This window comes from Halichoeres trimaculatus, unplaced genomic scaffold (genome assembly GCF_033239565.1).
Source record: "Halichoeres trimaculatus isolate MK-OKI-2021-1 unplaced genomic scaffold, fHalTri1.1 fHalTri1_scaffold_13, whole genome shotgun sequence".
In the NCBI taxonomy this organism is placed as follows: Eukaryota; Metazoa; Chordata; class Actinopteri; order Labriformes; family Labridae; genus Halichoeres; species Halichoeres trimaculatus.
In genome coordinates this window covers 27,720,386-27,746,489 of record NW_027437191.1, presented here as the reverse complement: position 1 = coordinate 27,746,489, position 26,104 = coordinate 27,720,386, and the positions used below count along the sequence as shown (strand labels likewise).

Here is a 26,104-nt window from a genome sequence, read left to right as displayed (position 1 = left end):
CCCTGTACGATTAGCTGAGATAAACAACACCGCCAGAGCTGTGAGCTGTTAAACTACAGTGCGCATCTACCGACTACAACCTCACGAGGCAGAGCTAAGGTAACCTCACTCTTCATTTTATCAACCAAAGTTACCGCAGAGGGCTGCACGGTGGCGCGACCGTTAGCGCTGCAGCCTCACAGCAAGAAGGTCACTGGTTCAAAAAAAGGCCCACCTTGGTCGAGGGCCTTTCTGTGTGGAGTTTGAATGTTCTCCCCGTGCATGCGTGGGTTCTCTCCAGGTACTCTGGCTTCCTCCCACAGTCCAAAAACATGCTCACCAGGTTAACTGAATTGGTGTGAGTGTGTGCATGAATGGTTGTTTGTCTCTATGTGGCAGCCCCGATTGCAGTTTGACACCACTGCAAATGTGCATCATGTCCTGTTCAGACCATAGACTGTAAAAAAAACAATGGACGTCATCTTGCTCGGCTCAAAGTGAAGTTGCCACAAAAACTGGCCCCCTTGGTGGGCGGCAGCTGTATAGGTTAAAAAAAATCCCGCTCCCCAGTCATTCCAGATGGGCTATGATCAAACTTTAAAAAATTAATACACCTCTCAAAAATGTTTCTCACGTCAATTGCTGTGGTGAAGTAAAGATATCATTTGGCTGTCTTGTATTCGAGTCCACTTTTTTTCAGAAAAAAAAATGTTTTCAGTAGTTTTAAGAGGTTAAAAACTTAGTTTTATGTCGGGAGAGAGATTAGACTCTCTAAAGAAAAAATGTTTATTATTTTTGTCAACGGGCTCCACTCAGATTCTCCCAGAATTTCTCACAGTCTCTACTGCGCAGACTCTGACTGCCAATGGCTGCGCTTGTGACGGTGGTATTTTGGCTTCAAAACCCTACAGTGGTAAATGATGGAGCCACGCTGTTCACTCTATATACAGTCTATGGTTCAGACAATATAAAGAACTAGGGAGAATTAACAGTTAAACTGTTTTATTTTGCACTTCAGTTTATTTAAAAAACAAACAAACAAACAAACAAAAAACTCAGACGGTTGTTTGTTGTATTTTACCTTCTTCTTTTGTACTTTTGTTAATTTATCAAAAAACGAACCATAAACTCAAGGAGAACTTTTTTGTGTTTTATTTTGCACTCAATGGCAGAATGACTGTGCTGCCTTTGTCAGAAATTATCCGTCACTGTTATTCAAGCACAGATACTGAGATATAGCATTTAGAAATAACCACTTTTGGTGCCAATAATCTCATTTTAAATTGTGGAGTGTGAACAGGAAGATACATAAAAGTGAGACTATTTCAAGACAACTACTGAAGCCTTCACAGGGCCTTGAAAGAAGCAAGTGCTGAAGTGCAAAAGCTATACCAACAACATCCAGCAACTGGTGTCTGCAGACAGAGATCATGTAAAGATAACACCACCAGTGTCTCAGCTAGTTCAGCCTGCATACAGCCTTTCGACCTCACAGTTCAGCTCTGATGTGAAAATCTGTCCCTGAACTCCCCGCGGAGAGAGTGATGCACACCTTGGATTTACTCTCTCAATCAAGATTATGTTAATCTGCTTTAATCCCCCAACAGACGCTCAGAGAGGCAGCACGAGACCCGAGCACTGAGCAGAGGAGGAAGAAAACAGAAGCTTCGAATGATGCCCAAAGTGTGTGTTCAGAGGAGTGTTTACTGATCTGAGGGGCAGATTTGCTGTTAAAGCTACAGTTTTACTTATATATCTCCAAATAGGTCACAGATGTGTAAAAACACTCAGTATTTCTCACTGTTACACACTCAGCCTGACTCATAATTCAGGAAGCAGAGATTCAAAAATCTTCAGAAAACATCCAGAGCTGAATCGATTGCAGCGTGACCCACTTCCTCACTTTCACAGAGGTTTGTGGGAATTTAATTCGGGTCTCGCAGTATGAAAATATAAACAGTGTTATCATCATCAGTAATTCATCTGAAGCTCGCAGCATGAGGGGAGCTGCTACATCAAAGCCAGCACATTCTGCTGCAGTAATGATCAATTAAAGCAGAACCGCACCGGCAGAACAGCCAGCTTTACTCAAGACCAAAATGCAGATCGCTGCATTTAAATGCAGGCCAGAGAGAGACGCATTCAGAGAGGGGAGAAAGAAGTAGGGCAGCGGGGAGAGGATAAAGACTGCAGTTTGGTCTCAGGGAGCTGAGTCGCTTTCACTTTCATCAGGGTTTGCAGGGATTTGAGAGGAAAGATAACAGCTTTTGTGCCTAAACAAATATTTATTCTAACTGTGTTCTCTGTGAGGCTGTGCGGAACAAACCAAACAAATAACTCAGGTCACTGCAAGCACTGGTACCTGCTTATATATTCATCCAAACTTTATTCAGAAGAATTAAAACCATCACTCAAACCTGACAAGTATTGAAACTGCTTTATTAAATACATACCAGCATATTAACTATGACAGGATTGAGATTAACCGTCCAAAGAAACAGTAGAATGGTCATTCATGGATTAGAGAACATGTCATGATGGATGGTAACAGTTTGCATCAACTTCTTTTCTTAACTTTTGCATATTTTTTAACATAAGATCCATTTAATGTAATTTTTTTCTACATTAGTTGTGATTGAGAGAGTATGAGAACAAAACCAGATATTTCCCTCATCCGGTCTTTCAAATTTCTTTTATACAAGGTTGCAACCAAATAAACAGCTGTGGTCAGGAATTTCAGAAGTAAAGGAGGACAATGAGTCTAATGTTCAGGATTTACCATTTCTAAGGCTGACTCGTGTTTTTCTTATAAAATCCACATTTCAAAATTTTAACTTGTTTTTTTATATGTTAGCTTAATGAGAATCAATTTCATTTTTGTTTAAAAAAAATCTGATTTTATTGTTTTGGCTTGTTTTAGGACTCAAAACTACAGAAAAGGATAAATGCCACTAAAAACATAAAAGAGGATTGACTTTGTCTCTTTTTTTCACTCTGACCTTAAAGACAGAATTTTCAAATAGGTACAGTTTCAGTCATATATTTTTTGGGTTAAAGTCATAACTCTGCAAATGAAAATTAGAATATTGACTTCACAGAACTCTGAGTAAGAAAGTTCTCAAATTAAAGCTGGAATTCTTGGATTGAAGTCTACAGAGGAGGATTAAAGATAAGATAAGATAAGATAAGTCATACTTTATTAGGGCCAATGGGGTAAAAAATAAGGTCCAAAATATATTTTTTAATATTAAACTGAGAAAAGAAATAGTCTCAGAATTCTAATAATAATTATAATAATGGTAATTCCAATTTTATAAATAGTAATAATTCTAATAATAATAATAATAACAATAATAATAATAATATTTATTATTATTATTATTATTATTATTATTATTATTATTATATTGTTATTAAAATTATTATAAAATATAATACTATAATATAATAACAACAATAATGTTATTATTATTATTATTATTATTATTATTATTATTATTATTATTATTACCATTATTATTATTATTATTATTACCATTATTATTATTATTATTATTATTATTATTATTATTATTATTAGAACAAAATAATAATAAAAATCCCCAGTGGCCCAAATACTTTTCCATAGAAGTCAGGAGTCCGTAAATGAACATAAGGATCACGACTTTACTCTGGAATTGTGAGGAAAAATGTTCAGAGTTCTTAAAATAAAAATTATAATTCCAAGATTGAAATCAAAATTTGTAGAAGAAAAGTTAAGATTCTACGATTAAAACAGACATTAAAGTGAAGTCTTAAACAAAACCTAGAAATCTGAGATTAAAGTAGGAATGTCATAAATTTAGAATTCGGACATATAAGCCAGAGGTCTTAGAAAAATGACCAAATTCTGACTTCAACCCTTCAAATCTGAAAAAAAGTCTGAATAAGGAATTAAAAAGTTTACTTAAATTTCTCTTTCTATTAGTAGCTCTCATCCTCTTCTGTAAAAAGTAGACCCTGAAAGGAAAACTTAGTCATTTTGATGACATATAAATTAATATTTGTCAGAACATTTATCACACTCTGACACTTTGTAAGGAAATCTCATTTATCAATTTGGAAATTTGTTTTTAAGTGTCAGAATTTGCTAGTTTTGGTAAACAAATATCTCACTTTTCTTGTTTCTTCCCAAGTGCCTTATTCAACTGTTAAAGCGAGGGCAATAATACATGAAGTACTGTTCTCTAAACAAATGTCTTAGCTCTAAGGAGGAAAAACATCTTTCTGTCCTTTCCAACAACTGAATTTTCATCACAGGGTTGTTTAAATTTGGTGTAAAAATGGCGCCTTTTCTGATAAACTCTCACGTTTGATTCAAAGAGACTGGCACCAAAACTCGACACAAGATACAAATACATCCATCAAATTTACTTCAGTACCTGTGTAAACTGGGTCACTTATTCTTGTGAATATAAAAAAACACCACCAAATCACACAGTGTCACATTACAATCAAATATTTTTTTAGTCCCTCCAGGGTGAAGGAGCCACAAGGTTACCCTGAGATGACATCACCGTATTACACATCCAATAATCACAGGAAGGAAGAAAACACTCATTTGACCAATATTTGTTACAAGCTGCTGGTTTTCAGTTCTTTCTAACTTGTGCTGGGTTTGGTTACAGTAGGGTTACTGTAGGAAGCTGTGCGCTTGTGTTTTGAGCTCAGTGAGGATCAGGTAGTCGTAGTTTTGGAGGAGGAATCACAATCGAGTGCAACATTAGCGCTGATACACCTGCAGTGTAAAGTGCACTGTGAAGCTTGAGTAACACGACAGATTTTAAGGCTGGTACGAGTTTTGGAAGTCAAAGCTGCTCTACGTGAAGAAGTATAAGTGAGTTATTTTTGTTACACGTCGTGGTAAATGTTTGATGTGTGCAGCTTCAGGAAGAACGCGGTTTCTTTCTGAACAAAGACGCTACTTGAGTTTCAGGAGGAGGAAGCATCAAAAATGCACCACTCCCAACAGCTGCATCCTCTTCAATGAGAAGAAAAGGATGCTTTTGACAGAGGAGTTAAAAAGGAAATACCAAGATAAAACTTTGACATATTTTTGCAACTTTTTATTGAATTTGCTGAATTGTACTGAGAGATCTGGAGAGCAGCTTTGACAACCAAGTGCACATCAAGCGACTCAAACAGTTTGTGTTAAATCCTCGTCTCCACCTCGATGATGAGCCTCAGGTCTGACACCTGAAGCTGTACAAAGGCACTAACTGTGTAGACATCCAATAAAAACATTTTGGGTCAGGATTATTTTTTTTTAATTAAGTGGTTTTAAATCAGCTACATTTTTGAGCCAATGTGCTTTAAGTGTGGCAGCTGGGTGTTTTTAACTGACTCTGAATTTGTCTGGAAGTATCTGTAGCATTCAGATGCAGGTTTACTGAACAGAGAAAACATTCAACTCAAGTTATTTTGGAGAAAATAATGAGAGCTGTTCCTCTCACAGCTCATGAATCACATCTTTTATTGGGAAAAGTTTTTGGATTTAAACAAAGTGGTCTTTAAGTTGCTGGAGCTTAAGACCTTTATCTAAATTGTGACTTACTGAATGATTTAATACTCCCAAGAATAAAAAGTACTGTGAATGTCTTTGGAATCATAACTGGCCATTTAAACTGCAAAACATGTAGCATTATGCAGCTCAAAAAATGCCCTAGAATGTGGAACTGCTCCTTTAAAGTTCCACCCCTGTAATGTCTGCTGTAATTATAGATTGGAAAGTGATGACAGGCTCCAAACTTTAACCTTCAGGAGGTGTTTACAGTACATGAAGCTATCGAGACGTTCACTCGTCACTCTGTGAAAGCAGGTTTTAACGAACACAATGAAATTGAACCTTGTGTCAGTCAGCTGAGTGTGTTTTTCTAAGACAGCTAAACACTTAGCTATCACTGCAATGCAAATTAAGTGCCACGCCTACAGAGGACAAAGAAAACATGTTTATGCTGGCGTACGACTCCATTCATGAACTAGACATTCGTCAGGTGTAATGATGAACCTTTAAGTACAAAGTAACAATTCAAGAGCAGGTGATTGGGTTGTTTTTAGCACCTTACTTCAAATACATTTCATATCGAGTGCTGTACTTTCTTTGGCTTGTGTCTGACATACACACAACGTGACTGAAACTCTTCTCGTGTGGTGTTTTGTGTCATGTGTGAAGTAACAGCTGTGGTACAAAGACTAGTACTGTCTGGTTTTAGCAACAAAAAATAATAATGCTGATATATCTATCTGATGCCCAAGCTGGTCTTGAGTCTGTAAGTACAATTCTAGATGTAGCACAGCATGTATTGCTAATCAAAAGTTCAGTTGAGGATACAAAGCAGTAGAAAGTACCCTGTATTCATTCATATCGGGTTAACAGCTCCGTGTTTGCTCTGCGAGCAGCATCTGAAGGCCACAGGGACCAAGGTAAACACATCTCTTACACCAAAACTGAACTTTCCAAACATGCTCTCCAGCGCCAGAGCGCAAACAATGTGAGATTACACCAGAGTATCTCAAATCTGGCAACGTTTAACTGCTAGGAGTATATTTTGAGTAAGAGTTTGAAAGCTGGTTATATATATATGTTTAATGGCTAAATTAGTCATTTTATCTGAGCTTATTGTTGATTTGTTAAGCTTGCACCTAGAATATGAGAACTTGTGTTACTTGCATGGTCTAACGTCTGTTTTGCCATGTTGACACATCAGTATACAAACATATTATCTACAGAGATTGCGGGTAATGCTACGACAAGACCCAAGTTGGTGATAGGAACCATCTAACTTTTGGACACCCTTTCATACCAAAAGGTGTTTTTCAACCAGAAGGTTCGGTTCCCAGGAACTACAGTAGTAGATTTTTCAAACCAGGCCAGTGATATGGAGAAAAAAAAATAAAAGTAACTGTAATGCAATGCCACACCCCTAGAGGGCGATAAGACAGTGACAAAAGTCATTGGCTAGTTAGCAAGGAGTGCTGGTTTGGATCAGCTTTATTCCGCAGATCGATTTGTTGACACTAGAAGCAACAAAGCCGCTGATTACCGGACAACTCTGCTGTCTAAATCTTGAAGACGATAGAGATCGACCGCTGTTTTAATTTAGTAAACGAGCCCCTTGATAAGTGGCATGACATGACATCTGTCATTAAGTTGAAGGAGGCTTCATGCATGTCTATAAATGTTGTCATCAAGTGTCATTTGGTCAATTATTTCAACTTTAAAGGAAAGTTGACATTGTTTGGGGATGTCTTTGTTATGGTGCGTTCCATTTGTACTCGGAAGACTGAATTTCTGAGTTTCGAGTGGAGACGCCCAACTGGAACACTGAGGTCGGAATTTCCAACTTGTAAGTTGGAGCACTCACACCACCCCCGAGTTCCCAGTAGGATATTCTGGAAATACTGCTGTTATGGCAAGTTTTTCTGACTTGGCAACTGGAATGCTGAACACGGAGATGACGTCATTCCCACTCCTGACTTCCTAGTTTGGAGTACAAATTGAATGCATCATTATTAAAACTTTACATTTACAAAGACAGAGGCAGTGTAGGTTGTCTTTCAGTTCCTGTAGTTGAAAAACACCTTATGTCACTGCAATGCTTTGACGGCCATAACAGCAGTATCTCTGTATATAAACATGGAATTATACTATACGGCTAATTTATTGCAACAAACATTAGCCCGAAATTTAAAAAAAAAAAAATTAAAGAAGCTTAATTAGTATTTACTCCTGAACTTGGAATATCCTACTGGGAACTTGGGGTGGTGTAAATGCTAAGTTGTAATAACAAAAGACATCCCCCAAACAATGTCAACTTTCCTTAAAAGATGACATAATTGACCAAATGACTCTGACAACATTCAGATATGCATGAAGCCTCCTTCAGCTTAATGAAAGTGTCATGTCAGTGTTATGCATACTCCTTCAAATATAGTGTTAACCAGATGACTATTTTTTTTTAACAGGAACAAGTGTTTTAAAATGGATATCCACCAACACACTCTGCAGAGAGTCCCTGGTTTACAGGGTCACTCTTCAAACTGTAACACTGGGGGCTAAATTTGGATCCTAGTTCCACATGTAGTTCCAGGGTAAAAGTTCCTGTGGTTGAAAAACACCTTATGTCACTGCAATGCTTTAACAGCTTTGAAGGTCTGGAGAAGCTCACTGTCTGAAGCCTCCCAGACTTTGTTCAGCCTTTGCAAACAATAAACATTGTTTCCAGCATTTTGAGCATTTCACATTTTCGGAGCAGACTCAGCAAGAAAACAAGCTCTTACTCCTCTTCTTCAACTCCTGTCAAGATCAACGTCAAAAAAGTACACACTGTCTTTATCCACAGAGTCTGTGCTCTTTTTGCACCAATGAGTCCAAGCGTCTCATCCACCGTCCTGATTTCAAGGACTTTAAAAGCTCCACTTGTACCCGGTAGAGCTGCAGTAAAAACATCCATAAAGAGTAACAGGAAAGTGATATTCTGTTATTTATATTATATAATAAATAATACAACTTTGTTCATAGATATTTTTTTGATATGTAAAAAAGAAAAGTTCTGCAAAAGAGGATAACTGGCTTGCAAAAATGCTTGATAGGGAAGCAGCAGCAGAGCTGTTTATAAAAAGATATCAAATTCATATTGCCTAAATGTGAGGATGAGGAGTTTAGTCCATCTCAACTCCTGAGTCTGAGTGCTGCTGGTTAAAGCACAAAGTATTTCAGCTCACACTGCAAAAAACAGGCCTTCTGCAGCACAAGCAAGAGTGTGTTTCACCTGAGGAGGAGTTGGATTGAAGCTGGAGCTTGATTTTTAGAGTCTTTTATGGTAAAGAGTTACCATAATCTGCTATCTCCAACAAACACTTCCCTTTTGAGGCAAGAAATAGTTCCTCAGCTTTTCCTCCAGCTTGACTCAGACTTTAAACCCTCAAACTATGCACCAGAATGTGCATTTATCTGCATGAGAACCAGGCCTCAGATGGTGACATGAAAGGAGTCCCAGCTGTCTTCTTTGCCGATGCTGCTCCCGTTCTTCACTCCTGACGTCCCGTCTCCGACCTCTCCGTCTGGCTGCTCCCCGGTGGGCGTAGCGCCGGACTCTGGGTAATACTCATCATCTTCGTCGAAGTAGCCGTTGTCCATCATGCTGAGGCTGGAGGCGGCGCTCAGGTCCTGGCAGCTGCCTTTGTACTCCTGGATAGACTCGTGGAGCGACCACAGCTGGCAGAGGAGGGACATGTCCTGCTGACGCAAACCCACCTTGAAGAAAATGGATTGAGATATTGATTAAAGTGCCTCTTGCCAATAAATCTTATATTGTTGTAAAGTCTATTTATTTCCTTTTTAAATGGAGCCACATTTGTAAGGAATGTGCATTTCTGGGATTAAAAGGGAAATAAACAGGCTTTACTACAGTTTAAGGTTTATTACCAATTATTATCTGTACTTTTTGTGCCAAGTTTATGAGAGTTAACTGTGTATATTTGTAACCAATACTATTTTTCTAGCCTTTTCTTTTTGATTATTTTGTGGTTTTTGCTCAATGGGTTTGCTTTGGATCTAAAAGTAAAAACAAGAACTGGATCCTTGCAACACTGTAAATATTAGCTGCTCACACACCCACATACAAATTTAAACAAACAGGATACTGTGAAAGGAAAAGAAAAACATTAATCCAGGATTAATGTTCTCAAGACTCCAGTGAGTCTCCTTCGACTCTTGACATAGCCTCAAATAACATAAATTCAGAGTATTTTTTTCCCTGCCAAGGAGGTTGTTTTTGAGAGTTGTTTGTCTGTGAACAACATAACTCAAAAACTAACAAATGGATCTTGATGAAAATTTCAGGAAACGTTAGAAATGCAATAAAAATGAAGTGATTACATTTTGGAGATGATCCGGATCACTGTATGGATCCGGGATTCTTTTAAAGGATTCTTTATCATTGTGAGATAGGGCCGTTTTCACCATATGTGTATATAACTTTACGATAAATGGTCGGATTATTTTGCAAAACAGTACAAGACAAGGTCAAGACAATTTATGACAGGTGTAAAAGTACGATCCAGAACCTGACTGCTTTTCTAGTTTATTATGTTGTCAAGGTTTTTCTTTCAAATCATGATTGAAGACATGCTTCCTCCATTGAAAATAATCTCAAGTTTAGGGTGTTGAATTCATCACCAAAAGATGTCAAAAGCAGGGTTAAAAAGGACATTTCCACTGCACAGCACTGAGCTGACAGTGCAGTTTGAACTCAGGGTCACTGCATTGTCTTTCAAACAAATTACAGCAGACAGACGTGCAAGTCAGAGTCAGTTCAAACAGCTGAGAGCCAGCTCTGTGGCTCCACACACTGAGGAGAGGCTTACAGACTCTGAAATGTGGGACACTGTCAACTTACTAAACAATGTGAACCACAAACTTTCAGTATTACATTAACAGCATCAAAGCAATATGCCTGGAGTAGCCTGGAATTCCCTGCAAGCACTTAGTATAAATAGGATTCAGTAAAGCATGTGACAATGTCCAAAAGCGGTAAAGTTTCAGCAACAGTTTGACCTTTTCCACCTAAACCCCCTCATATAAGGAGTCAGGCTATTGTTGTGTGGAGGAGTAAACCTTAGGAATGAAATCTGGTCTGGCTTTGGTTATGAAAATCCCTGCTGCTGGCTAAGGAGTGAGCAGGGTGTGTGTAGTAAGCGTTTCACTCTGCTCACTCCTCGGTGCATTTAATAACATGTATTAGTTCACCTATCCTCAACCCTCCTAAGCTAAAAGGTATTAAATTCAGCTTAGAACAAAAATCAGCACAAGCCTAATGCTTTAATTTGTGTCATCCACTGCAAAGCTGCTCCTGATCCTGCTTTCTCTTGAATTAGGTATTCCAATGCCAGACTCCATATATAAAAATCGTGTTTTATTTTTTAGTGTTTAATTTTAAATTTCGCAGTAGGCAGCATAAATACTTACATAACTCATGAAAAAAGCAAGATTTTTACTATCATCGGCATACGTTCAGCTGTGATTAACTGAACCTGAATGATTAGATAGCGAACAATATCCTCAGTTTTTAGCTTATCTTGTGCGCACATGATAGTCAAAGTCGATTGCTGCAGGAAACACTTAAATTGGCATATTATTGATAAAACATGGTGTATGGTAAACCATATATAAGCCGAATTTATCATGAGAGTCCAATCTGATGTAAAAACGTTTCATAGAAAACATTTGGACGTGTTAAATGTCCCTAAATCAAGGCAACGTTAAACTCCCAGAGTTTCATAAGGGGGTCTGGCCGGAGAGCAACACCGCGAGACGGGATTAACAAGCCCACAGCGAGGCACTTTCTTCTCGCCAAATAAATGATAACTCCTTTCAATACCTACCATTTCTTTCCGCAGAAGAGCCAAAGCAGCATCGAGGTTAGCCGGCTTGTTGGCCAGCAGGTTATCGGCGTTGTTTCTGCCCCGGCTCAGGTCGTCCTGGATCATGGTTTTCTTCACATACATCCTCTCCATTTCTCTCCAGGAGCCGCCGCTTGAGTTCAGCAAGCCGCTCAGGCTCTTCGGCAGCGGGGGTAGACCCTCGATACAGGCCATTCCTCCCAACGAACCGTTCGTTGACTTACCATTCATCGTCCTGTGAGTTGTTGAACGAAAACTCTTAGTTTAAAGACAAAATTTGGCCGTACAGTCCCGTAAGGTGTCCAGCGCTTGAAATAAACAGTCGTCTCAAGCACCAAACAAGCAGAGCAACAGCCGTGGTTTTCTCTGCTCGGGGCGGCCAGCGTCGCCACGTCAGGGCACCTTAACGTCGCTGCTTGTGTTTCCGGTGGGACTGCCAAAATAAAAGCGCCATGTTGGCACCCTGTTTTTTTTTTTTACTATCTCACAACTTATAACTGTTTCTGACTAATTTCATCTCAATTATTTATTATCATCTTAAAAAATTAACAAACAAGTTCTATTCTGTCACATTGTGGAAGGATAGCTATGGGTCTCCTGAGGAAATTATTATTATTATCTTTTTTCTTGCAACAGCTGTGTGATTTTTGAGTGCATTGAAAAGAAGAAAGTAAACATTCACAGTTTTATTTTCCCCACTGAGCACTATATAACAATGACCATATTCATCCCTTCAAAGAAAAATAAAATCATGTTAAAAAAGAAGGAGAAAAAAAAAGAAGTCATTGAAAACTGGTAAAAACTGATGACTGTAGGGGGTCAGTTGCATTTTTTTTTTTTTAACATTATGTGGGTTTAAAAAAATCATCCATGCAGTTACATTTCAGTTTCCACTGTCCAATTTGATGTTTTTTTAGTTAAGGAATGCCAAGACCTGCTTATGTGTAACTTAATATCAACATAATACAACATAATATTAATAAAAAAGTAAAATATCATTTAAAATCTAAAATGTACAAATTTTGATATTTTTTCAAAACAATTCTCAACAATATCAACGATAAAACAAAGTGCAAAAACAAGCATTTGAAAACATACCAGAGCTTTTATTTTGGTTAGAATTTCAGGTCTATTGGTGTCGAATTTGTAAACTTGACTGTTTTAGATTGTGGCTGAGTAGTTAAATCCGCTTCCTGTCCTTTTAATAAAGTGGCTGCTGGGCGTCTCCCTGCCATCCCTCACATTGATGGAAAACTGTCCTTTTTTCACCTTTCTTTTCAATAATTCTGCTTCATTAAGATAAGTTTTAAAAGGACAAAATAAATAATTAAAGTCAATAAAAATCTAGTAGAAAAACAATGAGTTGAAAAACCCCTTATCTGAATACAAAACTACCCTGAAAAAAAATATTGTTTCATTGGCTTAAAGTGTGTATTATGTCTGTCCTCTTCACAACAATAAAAGTTACTGTTAGATTTAACCATCAGGGTGTTCACAAACAACAGCGCGTGAGGTCATGATTGAAGTGTGTGTGTGTGTGTGTGTGTGTGTGCAAGACAATAGTTTGAGCATAAAGGACAGATGGTAGGCTTCACTTCCCGGCCCCCCAGCCTGCAGCCTCACCACAACAATAACACAACAATAACCTTGAAACTCACACACAAAAGCAGCACACACTTGCCGGCAAAAGAGCAGCATGTGCTATACCACACACACAACGCCAGAGTCAGACAGAGGGATGGAGCCTGGGGCCTGGTATTCATGTTCACTGTATTGACATAAATTCAACCGGACTTGTTTGATAGAGTTAAGATCTAAACAAACCAGGCTGGGTATTGAAGTACTTTTAAATTTAATGAATTAAAGTAATACTGTTATCTAAATCTGATTTTATGGCCATGTTTGTGTACAATTGGATTGACTGTTTAGTGCCTCAAAGTCTGACTTGTATTTGACCGTTTAATCAGTGAACACAGTATGGCTCATTTGCCCTTGAGATGAACCACGTCCCTTCAGCTCCTCAATGTAATCCAGCTATTAAAACAATTATCCATCATCTGGCAGGACACAGCTGCACCATTTAAACTGATGGAGGACAATCTGTTTGGCTCAGGGTATTTATGAGCAGAAGAAGCTTTCACCACCAGCACCACCATCACCATCACCATCATCATCATCAGGACCGCCTCCTGAGATCAAAGGATTAGGGGTATGATGGTACCCCCTGGGGTTACATGTAACTGTAACTGTAGCATGCTGGTGCTAATCTGCCATGCTGAAATGCACAATGGATATGCATCACTCAGCATAGGCTGGCTAATAATGACCCATGTTCACACTACACCTTCTGTCTCTGCAGGACTTGTATTGTGTAGTATTAAGTCTTTAGTGTGCTTTTCTTGGTTGTGTTTTTAATGTTTTTTCCTTGTTTTTCCTTTAAGAAAGTCAAAGTTCGTCAACTAAAAAATGACTTAAACTCAGACAATTTATTAAAAATATGAAGGGTTTATTAATTAATTAATAAAATATTTCATTTATTTGTTTATTAAATAAATATACAAAAAATACCTCAAACTTTTAAAATGTAAAGGTTTTACTTAACTGTAAATTTCTATTTAAATCTAAACAAATTTTTTTTTTTTTTTTTTTTTTTTTTAGAAAATTTCAACTAGTTGTGGATGTGTCCTTGTACGCTGATTAAGTTTGCTTTATTTTCCAACCCATTATTTGATATCTTATATCAAACTGTTGTCACAAAACTGTAAGGGTGTGATCAAAATATGTTGAAACTTAAGTCAAAAACAGCTATATAGACTTTTGAACAATAAAAGTATGATTGTTTTTCGCATTGTGTGGAAAGTACTGAGAATGTGCTCACATTCACCCCCATGAATAGAATACAGGCCTCAACATTTTCCATAATAAATAAGTCATTTGAGATTTTCCAGCCAACTCTAAATCATGGATGAAACCGCAGACGTCCTCTGAGTATGTCTGGCGAGATACATTTCAAAATAAAATGTTTTATCACTGTAAAAGATATTCAGTATTAAAGCAGGTTGGAGTTAAAGGAATAAGAGAAAAAACAGAAGACAAATCCGCCCAAAGCCTGTTTCTGTGTCATCTTGCTGCTGCCACGTCCAACTGAACAACACTGCATTGAACTTCAAGCTTGTCTGGGATGCATCACTGTCAGAAAGAGACAAAGAGACTGAAAAGAAGGAGTGTGTGTGTGTGTGTGTGAGTGGAGGAGGTCAGTGTCCTTCACTGTGTCAGTGTACAGCAGGTCAGGAAAAGAGGAGTGGCCGGTTAGAGCAGCTGCTGTCACTGACACGAGTGTTTCCTCCTGTGAGGGGCCACCGCAGGGGACGAGGAGGATGACGTTATGGTCATTAGAGTGGGACTAGCTGGATGTTTTAGAGGCTGTTTCAATACAGACACACAATATGTTTGTGTCCAATTGGGTCACATGTGTTTTGCACATTTGTCTGTTCCCAAAGTTGTTAAATGGATAAACAGCTTCTTCCTTCCTTTTGGTTTCCTTCCTGGGTTCAAACAGGAAACAGAGTAATGTCACACTGTGGGAATGTGACAGTTTTGTCCCATATTGTTGGAGGATAACAATTAAATCCTATACTCTCTGCTCTTTTCTTTAACCTATTGAAATAAGTCAAGGAGTCTGACACATGACTTGTTATTTATTGAAGCACCTCAGGTTGGGAAAAATAAAATTGAAACATCAGAGAACCTCCATCCTTTCCTCTCCAGATGTGGGCAGATGGTATCAAAGAAGTGTGCAGCAGCAGCAGCAGACTGTGCTAATTGAAATGAGATGGGTGTTTGGGGCTATGTGCCGACATGCTTTGTTGTCGCCTCCAACCTCGCTGCAGTCTGCTCTGCACAGACAGGAGGGCGTGGTCCTGATCAGCAGCTGGCTTCATGCTGTCTGACCTCTGACCTCAGCCCCCTTTTCTGTTCACCCACCAGCTCTGATACACCCACTCTGCCTGCCTCCATTACAGCTCCATTCATGAAAGTAAAGTGTTGTTTAGTGTTTTGTTCAGACCATGGACCCCTTTCAGGTCAGACATGTTTCCAAGGACCCCCTCGTTATCGTAACATTTATTAGCTTAATATCAATATTTTGTAATAATTTACTATGTAGTATTTTGCAATGATAGAATAAGGCTACATTCATACTTTCGAAGCAATTCATTTTGTAAACTTTGAGTAAATGGTATCAGAAGCAGTGGTGTGCACAGAGGGGGGAGGGGGTGGGGGGGGGCATCACTCCCCTTAAGGCCCATTTGTTGAAAAACTCCCGCTGAAGTGACGCAAGCCAAAATGTGTGTAAAAGTGCTCTCCTGGTTGGCAAAACATACTTAACTGGACTGGACTGAACGGACCTCCTTGCCATGGTTCATAGACCACTTTGAGAAACACTGCACTATATGATGCCAAGTCCCTAATAAATATGGATTTGAAAGTGTCTCTAGATATAACTTAGTACAATAAATAAGGAAATATGTGTTTGGTACATTCTTTATTTGCTTTTTTAGTAAATAAATCTTATACCTTTGGAGCCAGTTTATTTCTGTTTTAAATGTTGCCACATTTGAAGGAGCACAAATTTATAGAAAGAGAAGCAGAAATGTCAGATACAGGATATAAGATACAATCATCAAAGATCAATCCGACAGAAACAGAAGTTGGTCTAGTCCCTCAACAGTTTCAGGTACATCAGGATCATCATCACAAAGAGGAACATTGTGCCTCGTAGAGATATTGCGCAGAACAATACATGAAAATATTACACGTATTATATTTTCCCCTGAACATTCTTTATTGTGTTATCTACCAGATATTTAGCCTTTTTTAATTTTAAGATGTTTTCAAAATATCCACAATGTATTTGTCAGTGTTTTTTTTAATTGGTTGTGGCTCAGATGAGAGCTCATAGATGAAATGATAAATAGAAGTGGATATTCATGTTGTTTTTGTGTTTTGTCTGAAAATCTGAAATGCTTTAAGTGAGTCTTGGCTCTTCCACCTGTTCTTTACAGAGCTAGTAGCCCACATTGTGATACATTATCCCATTTAGAGCACTGGTAATCTTGAAAACGGTGTATCTGGATCAGGGTGATCTAAAACCGGCGTAAAACTACAATGGATTACCTGATCCTGGACGGCAGAAAATGGGATTTCCAAATCCAGATTAAATTCTTTTAACGACTGGCCCCTGCTGTTTCTGACACCTTTCAATTGATCTGAGGGTTTCTTTGTGTTATTTTTGAAGTTTTCACTTTTTGAGTTGTGCTTGATTTTGGATCAGATCAAAAGCAATTCTATTCATTTCCCTCATTGAGTAATCATTTGGGATTGGTATTGGTATGACAGATGCTCCACAAAACTACACATAATTAAATAGTACAAACCTTTATTTGGCATCAGAAAAAACAACATATTTAAAATTTACTTGAAAACATTTAAAAGTTGAACAAACTGTTATAAACTATCTTGGTGTAGCAGCATGAATCGCATTTTACACTCCAACACTTCCTCTAAAACACAACCATCTTTTACATTTCCACTTAATATCTTGACGATGCATCAGCAGCATTAATACTCAGCAAAAAGGCACAGTCAGCTCTTCTCGTCCTTCCTGACCCTGCAGGTGGGCACAGTGGAAACGTGCAGAAAATAAATAGCCTGAAACTGTGAAACTTGACTCCCAGAGATCAGCAGAGGTCAGTCGGTGTCTCCGGCTGTCTGGAGGGCAGAGGATGCAGAGTAAAGGTGATCCGAGTACAGGAGGTAGGCAACTCATCCATCCTTGGAGGAAGCTTTAATGATCTTTCCTGCATCTGAAATCAAACTATGATTCCTCTGCTGTGTCTCATGCAGATTAATAATGAAACACTTTACTGTGATGCTGCTTTTACATCCTTTAAACACAGCAGTGATTTTTCACAGAACCGATCAGAATGACTGGAAATAAACCTGAAATGTCGTCCTTTAAATAGTTAACGTGGATAAAATAAGAATGCTTCAGTCAAACGAAGACAGGCACTTGTGAGGGGAAGATTTTCACTGCTACAGCAAGAAAACAACCCAAACCTAAAGTAAAATCCAGCTGAAAGAGAACTCACTGTTCTTTTTAGGATTCTTAAACTTGGAAAAAGTTGTGCAACTTCAGATAAAAAAAACAACACAGCAACCTCTGAACAAGCTCTCTGCAGAACTTCTATTGCTTTCAATGCAGACTCAAGACAGGCAGGAGTCAAGATGTGCGTTGATCTTTGATTCTTGCACCTTTGCTTGGCACACAGGACAGCTGACCATCAATGCAGAGGAGGAAGAGGAGGAGGAGGAAGCTGCAGAGGAGGAGGAGGTGGTAGTAGTTGCAGGGATGACTCTCTGCTGCATTGCAGGCGTTTTTGTCTTCACAGAGTCCCTCGAGGCTCCAGAAACGCTGCCTGAAGTCTTCTGGAAGAAGTCAAGGATGCCGGCAGAGCTGCTGCGCTCATCCCACGACCTCTTTCTGAAAGCTCCTCCTGATGCACTGTCACTGCTTGAATTAGTGAAATACTTGGTCAGTGTTGTGTCAGCAGGGCTGTTTTTACTTCCTGATGAAGAAAACTTAGAGTTGCTGAGTTTACTGGGGCTAGGTTTGGGTTTTTCTTGAGAGGAAGATGAATTATTGCTTTGCTGTTTAGTAAAGAAGGAAGAAGGAGAGGGTGAAGCTTTTTCACTTTGTTTGATGGAGTTTGGAGTTTGACTCAGTGAGGAGAAAAGGTCTTCAATAGACCTTTGTTTGATTTTATTTCCATCCTGAGTGCCACTGCTGCTGCTAGGTTTTGTGATCCTCACAGGCGAGCCGTTGATGTTTATGAAAGCCTTCGTGTTACTAACAGACCGTTTAATTGGTGGTTTTGGTCCTGTAGAAGCAGCAGGTTTGGAGATTGCATTGCCGTTTGAGCCAAAGTGAACTGGAGAAGTGAGATTTTTAGCTGGAGACAAAGGAGTGAGGGGTTTCTTTGGAGAGGGGATGGAGCTGGTTGCTGTTTGAGGTGTTGAGGAAGACGCAGAGGGCTGTGATTTCCCTCCAAGTAGGAAGCCTTTACCACTGAATGGGATAATGTTCCTGATATCCTGGAGTCCAGAGCCTGAAAGGGAGGAAAAGCAGACAATGAGAAGCAGCAGAAAACTATTCTACCATGTGGCAAAAAGATTCTTTAGAATGGAGCACAAGATACTCTTTACTAGGGATGGAACGGTTCACAAAAAACATGGTTCAGTTCTTATGATTTTGCGGTCAAAGTTTTCAGTTCGGTGTACATTGTTGTCGTTTTTAACACTCTAGATTACCATATACCCTAATAATCCACCATTAACAGATTATTTTTAATCAATTATGTTGTTTGTAGTTCTGTAAAACCTGAAAGAATGAGGCTTTTTTCCCATTTCAAACATCATTACAGCTGAGAGAAACATTGCTAGTTACAACATGCCAACTCCTCAGTATGGAAAGTCACTATTGGCTGTTCCAGAAGCCACTAAGAGCCACTAAATGACGCTGCTGTCTGATTTGTATGATAATCCATTTGCATGTAATTGTCATGGACTCTGTAGGAGAGAGGAATAATGCGGGAGAGACAGAAAGCAGGTAAAACACAACATCATAAATATGTTTAGAACTACAAATCAACTTTCTTCTGTCCATTCTTGTTTTTTTTATGTCTAAATATCAACCCTCCTCCTTTATCTGGGCTGGGGACCGGCAGAAGTGACCATAATGAGACACACACTTGGTGATTCATTTGAAGCATCATCAAAACGTACTTTAAATTCAGATTCTCCAAACTCCAGAAAAGTCGCAAAAATTGCCGTCTTTAAAAAAAGACTCACCATAGGGGTCTGAAAAGTCATTAAATTAGGCAACAAAGTCTTTGAGTTGGCAACACTCAGTTGTGGTTTTATCCTCTACTTTCTTACCACCCTGATCAGAGCTCACACTGAATCTAAAGTGCTCCCAGACAGCAGAACAACGCTACAGGTACACCCTCCAACTCTGTCTTCTTTGCTTGTCATGTAAACACACATGCTTCCATCACTTGTGCATGCATATGATCGGAGCCACATACTCACTCCAAACTGAGTAGTAAAATGAAGAAAAAAAGAAAAAACTGAACAAAGTACAGATGCCCTGAACTGAGTGATGAAAATCAAACGGTTCAGATCTTTTTCAAAAACTGTTCCATTCCTACTCATTACACATATAGACTACCTTCCCTCGTTCAAATACTTGCATAAAAACACTTTGGGTCTCTTTAGGTGGGGTGGATGCTGGCAAAAAGATGTTAGTTTAATGTTTGCACAAACAACTTTTTTCATCCTCACAACAAATTATGGAGTGCTCATGTGAAATTTTCTGGTGAGCACACAATAAAATCTTGTGACTTCAGGTTGGTATCTGGTGCCCAATTTTTAGATTATTTTTTCCATCCCTTTTTGTACCAAAGATTCTGGATTGTTGTTACAGATATGTACATGTTTTATTCTCACTGTGCACCTATTACAGCAGAATAGAGATACCAACAAGTCCCTCACCTGCAGTAATACTCAAAGGCTTTCCATGTCCTGAGGCCTTCTTCTCTAATGTCTTCCCCTCCTTGTTTCCATCCTTCTTGCCTTTCTTGCCATATCCTTCTGGCTCTTTGACCTTTGTGTAAGTCCCTCCACATGTCCTCTGGTGGTCCCCCCACCAAGGGTCCAGAGAGGATGGAGCCCGGTTCATGGCTCTCTTTACGTAGCCGAAGTACGGTTTACGGTGCTGGCAGGGCCCGTCGCACTTCCACCAGTGCTGCCGGTACACATCCACCTCATCATGGAAGCTATGGTAGATCTGAGAGACATTTCAGATGTTCAATTTTTGAGACATCTATTGAGAAAACGGTTGCTATGTGTGATTAAAGAACTTACAGAAATCTTGGTCCCTGTGGCGTTGTTAATGCGGTCCATGTGTTTGCAGAACTCAGGACCATGGCCGTCTCTGTCTCTGTTGTTCTGGGTCACAAACAGCAACGCATGGATCATCTCATGAAGTAGCGTCTGTGGAGGAAACAAATATGTGTTTCGGTGTTTTTAAACCTCAGTCATATCTCTATCTGTTCATGCAATTTTTGTTTTGTTGTGTTTTTCACCTTGACTTCCAGCAACTCTTGTTTTTCTTATCCTTTTTTAAAATAATGACTGCTCTTTTTTTCACTTTGAACATCTCACCTCAACCAGGTCTTTCCTTGGCCTGAGCTTCAGGAGAGGTTCACTTAGTCTGATTGAACACAATCCACCTCGACCCTCATAGGAACACACACCAGCACACCTGCAAAGAAGCACAAAAACAGCATTAGCAATAAGATATGTAAACATCACATACGCTTACATGGAGGATATCCTTATGCGCTTGTTTGCAAAGTAACTATGGAGATGACAATGCCCATTCCCTACAAAGATTACACCAAACTCCCCCAAATCAGTGCATCTAGTTACAGTTAAAGTGACGGTATCGATAAGAAGTGACTCACAGTGTCATTCTTGCGCTCCACTTCACTTCCACACCGCAGAGTTTCCCCCAGAAGAAAGTGTCATTAAATTCCAGAAACATGGCCCTGATGTCAGGGTTAGGGTCCAGCATCTCCCAGGTCTCATCCACAATAGACAGCGGCCTCTCAGGCTGCGCAGTCGGCTTCCAGTATGGGACAACATCCCTGCCACCGCCTCCAGCTACCTCCACCTTTCTTTTCTTGCTGCTCTGTTCCAGTTCACTGTCCTCAAAGCTGTTTGACAACACTGATGCCTCGTATTCATTGTTAAACTGCTCCTGTAGCTGGATAGCGAGCAACAAATCTCCATCCATCACAAGAGATGATGTAAACTGAGGTAGCTATGTAGCTTCGGCTAACGTAGCTTGTCCAAGGCTCTCAAACATCAAATGACAGCTTCATAAGGGCCACGGCAGAGTCCTTTCAAATTCTAAAAGCGTTTATGAATTTAAAATAATGTTCAAACTTTCCACGAGTTCGCTGAACGTATTAAAATCCTCATATTGGACGTAAACTCATTATTGTCAGACCAAAGCTAGCGCCAACGGCTGTCGTGTAAAATGTTTTGCATTTGCAGTGCATACGTAACGATATCCGCAGACCTTCAAAGTAACACCCACTACAAACTTAATATTAATTAAAAACTTGATTTAAAAGTCGACGCGGCAATAAATTTAAATAAATAAATAAATAAATAAATTAAATAAACTAAAAAACATATATATTATTTCCGTCGTGTACATTAATTCGCGTTTAAAACCGTTTAAACCGTTTTCGATGCACTTAATTTGAAATGTTGACTTGACTTCCGTTTTCTTGAACTAACTGTCAAGGATTCTGGGACTTGAAGTCACTGGTTTAAATTTGATGGCCAACAGTAAAATATTCCCAGTCTTTTTCTGCTGTTTTGACTGATTTGTCCGTGCTAAAATATAACAATACCTATATCGAAACTAACTTTTGAAGTGAATAAACTAAAAGTGTATTTTTAATCTTGTCGAAGACAAAAATTGACTCCAACTGCCTTGATAGAAGTACTTTCGTTGGCCATTAGTCTCGTGACGTTTCAGGGTGTCAACCAGCATACAACTTCCTGTTTGGGTTGTTGGTGGATATGAAAGGAGGAAATTCTTCTTATTTCTACATTTTAACCTGATTAATCGTCATTTTTGGTTATTACGAAAACTAAAACGACGTTTAGGATGTCGGAAACGGGGAACCGACTACGGAAGCTGCTCGAATCGCCCAATTTCGATCCACAGAATTACGTGAAGCAGCTGTCTCAGCAGTCCGATGGCGACAGAGATTTGCAAGAGCACCGTCAAAAAATCCAAAACCTGGCCGACGAAACGGCTCAAAACCTGAAGAAGAATGTCTACAAGAACTATAGACAGTTTATTGAAACAGCTAAAGAGATTTCTTACTTGGAGAGTGAGATGTACCAACTGAGTCACATCCTGACGGAGCAGAAGAGCATCATGGAGAGCATCACTCAGGCCCTGCTGTCCACAGACAAAGATGAGACCTCCAAAGAGATGCAGGCTGCTTTCCCTAAAGAAACAGAGGAGGTGAAGCAGAGGACGCTCACATCACTGCTGGAGAAAGTAGAGGGAGGTAAAAACATCATGGACACTCCAGGGAGACACCTTGTTTACAATGGTGACCTTGTTGAGTTTGATGTTGACAACATGTCCCAGATCCAGAAGGTGCACGCTTTCCTCATGAACGACTGTCTGCTGATCTCCACCTGGCTGCCAAACCGCAGAGGAGCAGTGAAGTACAAATACAACGCTTTATACGACCTGGAGAGCTTTGCTGTGGTCAACGTCAAAGACAACCCTCCCATGAAGGACATGTTCAAGATCCTCATGTTCCCAGACAGCCGCATCTTCCAAGCGGAGAACAGCAAGATCAAGAAGGAGTGGCTGGAGATCCTGGATGAGACAAAGAAGAACAAAGCCTCCAAAGATAAGCACAAGAAAGAGGAGGAGGTCCCCACCTCACCTGTTAGAGCCGAGGTGTCCACAAACCCTTTCGATATGGAGGATGATGAACCAGCAAGTGCTGAAGAGAATGTAGACCTCAGCATGGAGTGGATCCAGGAGCTGCCGGAGGATCTGGATGTGTGTATAGCTCAAAGAGACTTTGAGGGTGCTGTGGACCTGCTGGATAAGCTGAATGAGTACCTCAAAGACCAGCCGGTTACACCGAGGGTCAAAGAGCTGAGGGCGAAGGTGGATGAGCGTGTGAGGCAGCTGACAGAGGTGCTGGTGTTTGAGTTGTCTCCAGATCGGTCACTCCGGGGTGGACCGAAAGCCACGAGGAGAGCTGTGTCCCAGCTCATCAGACTAGGTCTTACTCTCTTTTCACAGCATATTACAAGATAGTCTACTTTATAAATCTATTACACATCTTCAGTCTCATTATTTCAGCTTATTTGTAAAGCTTTGACATGTTTTCCTGTGTTTCAGACCAGTCAACTAAAGCCTGTGAGTTGTTCCTCAAGAACCGAGCCGCCGCAGTCCAAACAGCTATACGGCAGCTCCGCATTGAGGGAGCTACGCTTCTGTACATCCACAAACTCTGCAACATCTTCTTCACCAGTCTGCTGGAGACAGCGAAAGAGTTTGCGATGGACTTCGCTGGGAACACGGGCTGCTACTCTGCATTTGTGGTCTGGTCCAGATCAGCCATGAGGATGTTTGTGGACGCTTTTAGCAAACAGGTAGGTGGAGGATTACACTAACACATGGATGTCCTTAAAATGTTGGCGTTTTAAGAGCAAGACGAACAATAGTTCAGAAAGCAGGGCAAGAAATATACAAATGTTGTTTGAAGGTCAAAATGGTCTTAAATATGATAAAATCTAGGGATGTCTAGATCCGATATTCTGATCAGTATTGTGCCCGATATGGCTGTTTTTGGAGAGTTGATTGGATTTTGGTACATGTTCGGGACTGATCCAACTTTTACGTGTTTTCAGCACTGTCACGCTTTACGGCTGTTGTAAATCAAACCACTCTGCAAACATGTCTGCTGTGTGGGTCTACTTCTTTTTGGAAAGCAGTGCTAGTAAAACAGGGTCTTGGAACATTTTTAAAATGGGTGTTAATACAACAAAAATGATTTTTCATTTACAACAGAATCACCCAACGGAGTATGGTATTTATCAGAGAAAGAGATCGGCATTGGTTCGGTATTCTTTAACAACTCCTAAAAGTGGATTTTTATAGTTAAGGATGCAAAAACATCCCAGTAAAATGATTGGTTGTGGTTCTCATTAGGTGTTTGACAGTAAGGAGAGCCTCTCCACAGCAGCAGAGTGCGTCAAAGTAGCGAAGGAGCACTGTCAGCAGCTCACAGAGATTGGCCTGGACCTGACCTTCACTCTGCAGTCTCTGCTGGTCAAAGACATCAAAGCGGCTCTGCTCAGCTACAAAGACATCATCATGGAGGCCACGAAGCACCGCAACTCAGAGGAGATGTGGAGGAGGATGAACCTCATGACTCCTGAGGCTTTAGCAAAACTCAAGGTGGGTTTAAATGTTCTCCTGCTTTAGATGTATGTGTTTGTTGAACTCAGAGTGAGGCTGTGACGTCTCTGTATCTTTTCTCTGCAGGATGAAATGCGCAGCTGCGGCATGGGCAGCTTCGAGCAGTACACTGGTGACGACTGCTGGGTGAACCTGAGCTACACGATCGTGGCCTTCACCAAGCAGATGATGAGCTTCCTGGAGGAGGGCTTGAAGCTCTACTTCCCCGAGCTGCACATGGTGCTGCTGGAGAGCCTGAGGGAGATCATCCTGGTGGCCGTGCAGCACGTGGACTACAGCCTGCGCTGCGAGCAGGACCCCGAGAAGAAGACCTTCATCATGCAGAACGCCAGCTTCCTCCACGACACCGTGCTGCCTGTGGTGGAGCGGAGGTTTGAGGAGGGGGTGGGGAAGCCGGCCAAACAGCTGCAGGACCTGAGGAAGAGCACCAGGCCGGTCAGGATCAACCCAGAGAGCACCACGTCTCTGGTCTGAGACTTATTATTCCCTCCATTGCTGGGACAAAGACTGCTTTACAGGATGATGGAGAAAAACAGCATAAAAATGTGCTTTTGATAGCTGTTCTAGAAATTTCAACACAATGAAACACATAATTAGATTGTCTATTATAAATGTCGGCTTTTAGGTCATGGGGTCAGAGATAAGAGGATGCAGAGATATGATTTAACAACCACTTTAAACCTAAATTTTACACTTTTACTTTGACAATGCTGAGAAAATGCAGAGCCCAAACATACTCCCTTGATTTAAAAATTGGAAGAAAGCAACTATTTGTGCAGGAGTTTTTGTAATTGTGCAATTAAAAATTAAACCTAAAAAATACATTTCAGATAAATCGTAACCCCTGATCTATTTGTGCACGTGACCCTGTTTTGTGTGACACTTCTCTCAAAATTGAACTGAATTCTAACTCTTAACAGCTTTTATTCTGAAGCCACAGCTCAGTTACTGACACTAAACCAGGACTGATTAAAGGGATGACTGAGAAACAAATGCACTTGTTCTTGTTCACTGTTATAATAAATTGTGTTTCTGAAAAAAACACACTAACTTGAATAAAGATCATAAGAGAAATCCCAGATTGTCTTCCAAGTGATTCAAGCTGAGCTGCTGGCTCTGGATTATTGTAATTTAACATGATGAACACATTTTCCTGCTTTCTTAAAATAAGTTTTTCCACCTCTTTCTTTGCCCCGAAAATTTTTCAATTTTATCATTGGATATTGTTGGGGACACTGTTGCCTACAGGAGCTCATATGGCATGTCAAATTGCACTATGGTACAACTGGCCAGTTAGTGAAACTGATAAATGTCAATTAAAAGTTACTATGAAACTGACTTTATCAGTCTAATACACTGTAAAAATAGAATTTAAAATGATTTTAAACCAGATGACCCAAAAATAAAGACAACACTGATGTGTACAGCATACTGACTCACTCAGTTCAACAAAACTAATATTATCTAATTAAGAAATTAAATATTTTGATTAATAATTTAGAAGTTATATGTCATAACAAATAACTT

The 26,104-nt window shown here is 39.7% G+C and overlaps 3 protein-coding genes across 3 annotated transcripts; 1 reads left to right on the top strand and 2 right to left on the bottom strand.

The window, feature by feature from the left end:
• Window positions 1-7,989: 7,989 nt before the first annotated feature.
• Window positions 7,990-11,813, bottom strand: fam89a (family with sequence similarity 89 member A). The gene is made up of 2 exons (XM_074685542.1): window positions 11,404-11,813; window positions 7,990-9,274 (listed from the first exon to the last, which is right to left on the bottom strand). Exons 1-2 carry the CDS (start codon window positions 11,650-11,652, stop codon window positions 8,990-8,992), a joined length of 534 nt encoding a protein of 177 aa, XP_074541643.1. The 5' UTR covers window positions 11,653-11,813; the 3' UTR covers window positions 7,990-8,989.
• Window positions 11,814-16,841: 5,028 nt separating this feature from the next.
• Window positions 16,842-21,609, bottom strand: sprtn (SprT-like N-terminal domain). Its single transcript, XM_074684545.1, has 5 exons — window positions 21,006-21,609; window positions 20,704-20,803; window positions 20,404-20,532; window positions 20,032-20,326; window positions 16,842-18,587 (listed from the first exon to the last, which is right to left on the bottom strand). The coding sequence occupies exons 1-5, from the start codon at window positions 21,335-21,337 to the stop codon at window positions 17,686-17,688; spliced, it is 1,758 nt and encodes a 585-aa protein (XP_074540646.1). The 5' UTR covers window positions 21,338-21,609; the 3' UTR covers window positions 16,842-17,685.
• A 473-nt stretch (window positions 21,610-22,082) lies between these two features.
• Window positions 22,083-25,840, top strand: exoc8 (exocyst complex component 8). The gene is made up of 4 exons (XM_074686013.1): window positions 22,083-23,377; window positions 23,497-23,748; window positions 24,308-24,556; window positions 24,644-25,840. The coding sequence occupies exons 1-4, from the start codon at window positions 22,226-22,228 to the stop codon at window positions 25,049-25,051; spliced, it is 2,061 nt and encodes a 686-aa protein (XP_074542114.1). The 5' UTR covers window positions 22,083-22,225; the 3' UTR covers window positions 25,052-25,840.
• Window positions 25,841-26,104: the final 264 nt, after the last annotated feature.

What these genes read in the sequence shown, in the direction of transcription:
- fam89a (XM_074685542.1), bottom strand. Translation starts at nt 11,652, where the DNA reads ATGAATGGTAAGTCAACGAACGGTTCGTTGGGAGGAATGGCCTGTATC. An exon ending in CTCTTCTGCGGAAAGAAATG is followed by an intron (nt 9,275 to 11,403) that starts GTAGGTATTGAA and finishes ATTTTCTTCAAG; the next exon opens with GTGGGTTTGCGTCAGCAGGA.
- sprtn (XM_074684545.1), bottom strand. Translation starts at nt 21,337, where the DNA reads ATGGATGGAGATTTGTTGCTCGCTATCCAGCTACAGGAGCAGTTTAAC. An exon ending in CCACAGGGACCAAGATTTCT is followed by an intron (nt 20,327 to 20,403) that starts GTAAGTTCTTTA and finishes AATGTCTCTCAG; the next exon opens with ATCTACCATAGCTTCCATGA. An exon ending in GCCTTTGAGTATTACTGCAG is followed by an intron (nt 18,588 to 20,031) that starts GTGAGGGACTTG and finishes CCTCCCTTTCAG; the next exon opens with GCTCTGGACTCCAGGATATC.
- exoc8 (XM_074686013.1), top strand. Translation starts at nt 22,226, where the DNA reads ATGTCGGAAACGGGGAACCGACTACGGAAGCTGCTCGAATCGCCCAAT. An exon ending in TGGACGCTTTTAGCAAACAG is followed by an intron (nt 23,749 to 24,307) that starts GTAGGTGGAGGA and finishes GGTTCTCATTAG; the next exon opens with GTGTTTGACAGTAAGGAGAG. An exon ending in AGGCTTTAGCAAAACTCAAG is followed by an intron (nt 24,557 to 24,643) that starts GTGGGTTTAAAT and finishes TTTTCTCTGCAG; the next exon opens with GATGAAATGCGCAGCTGCGG.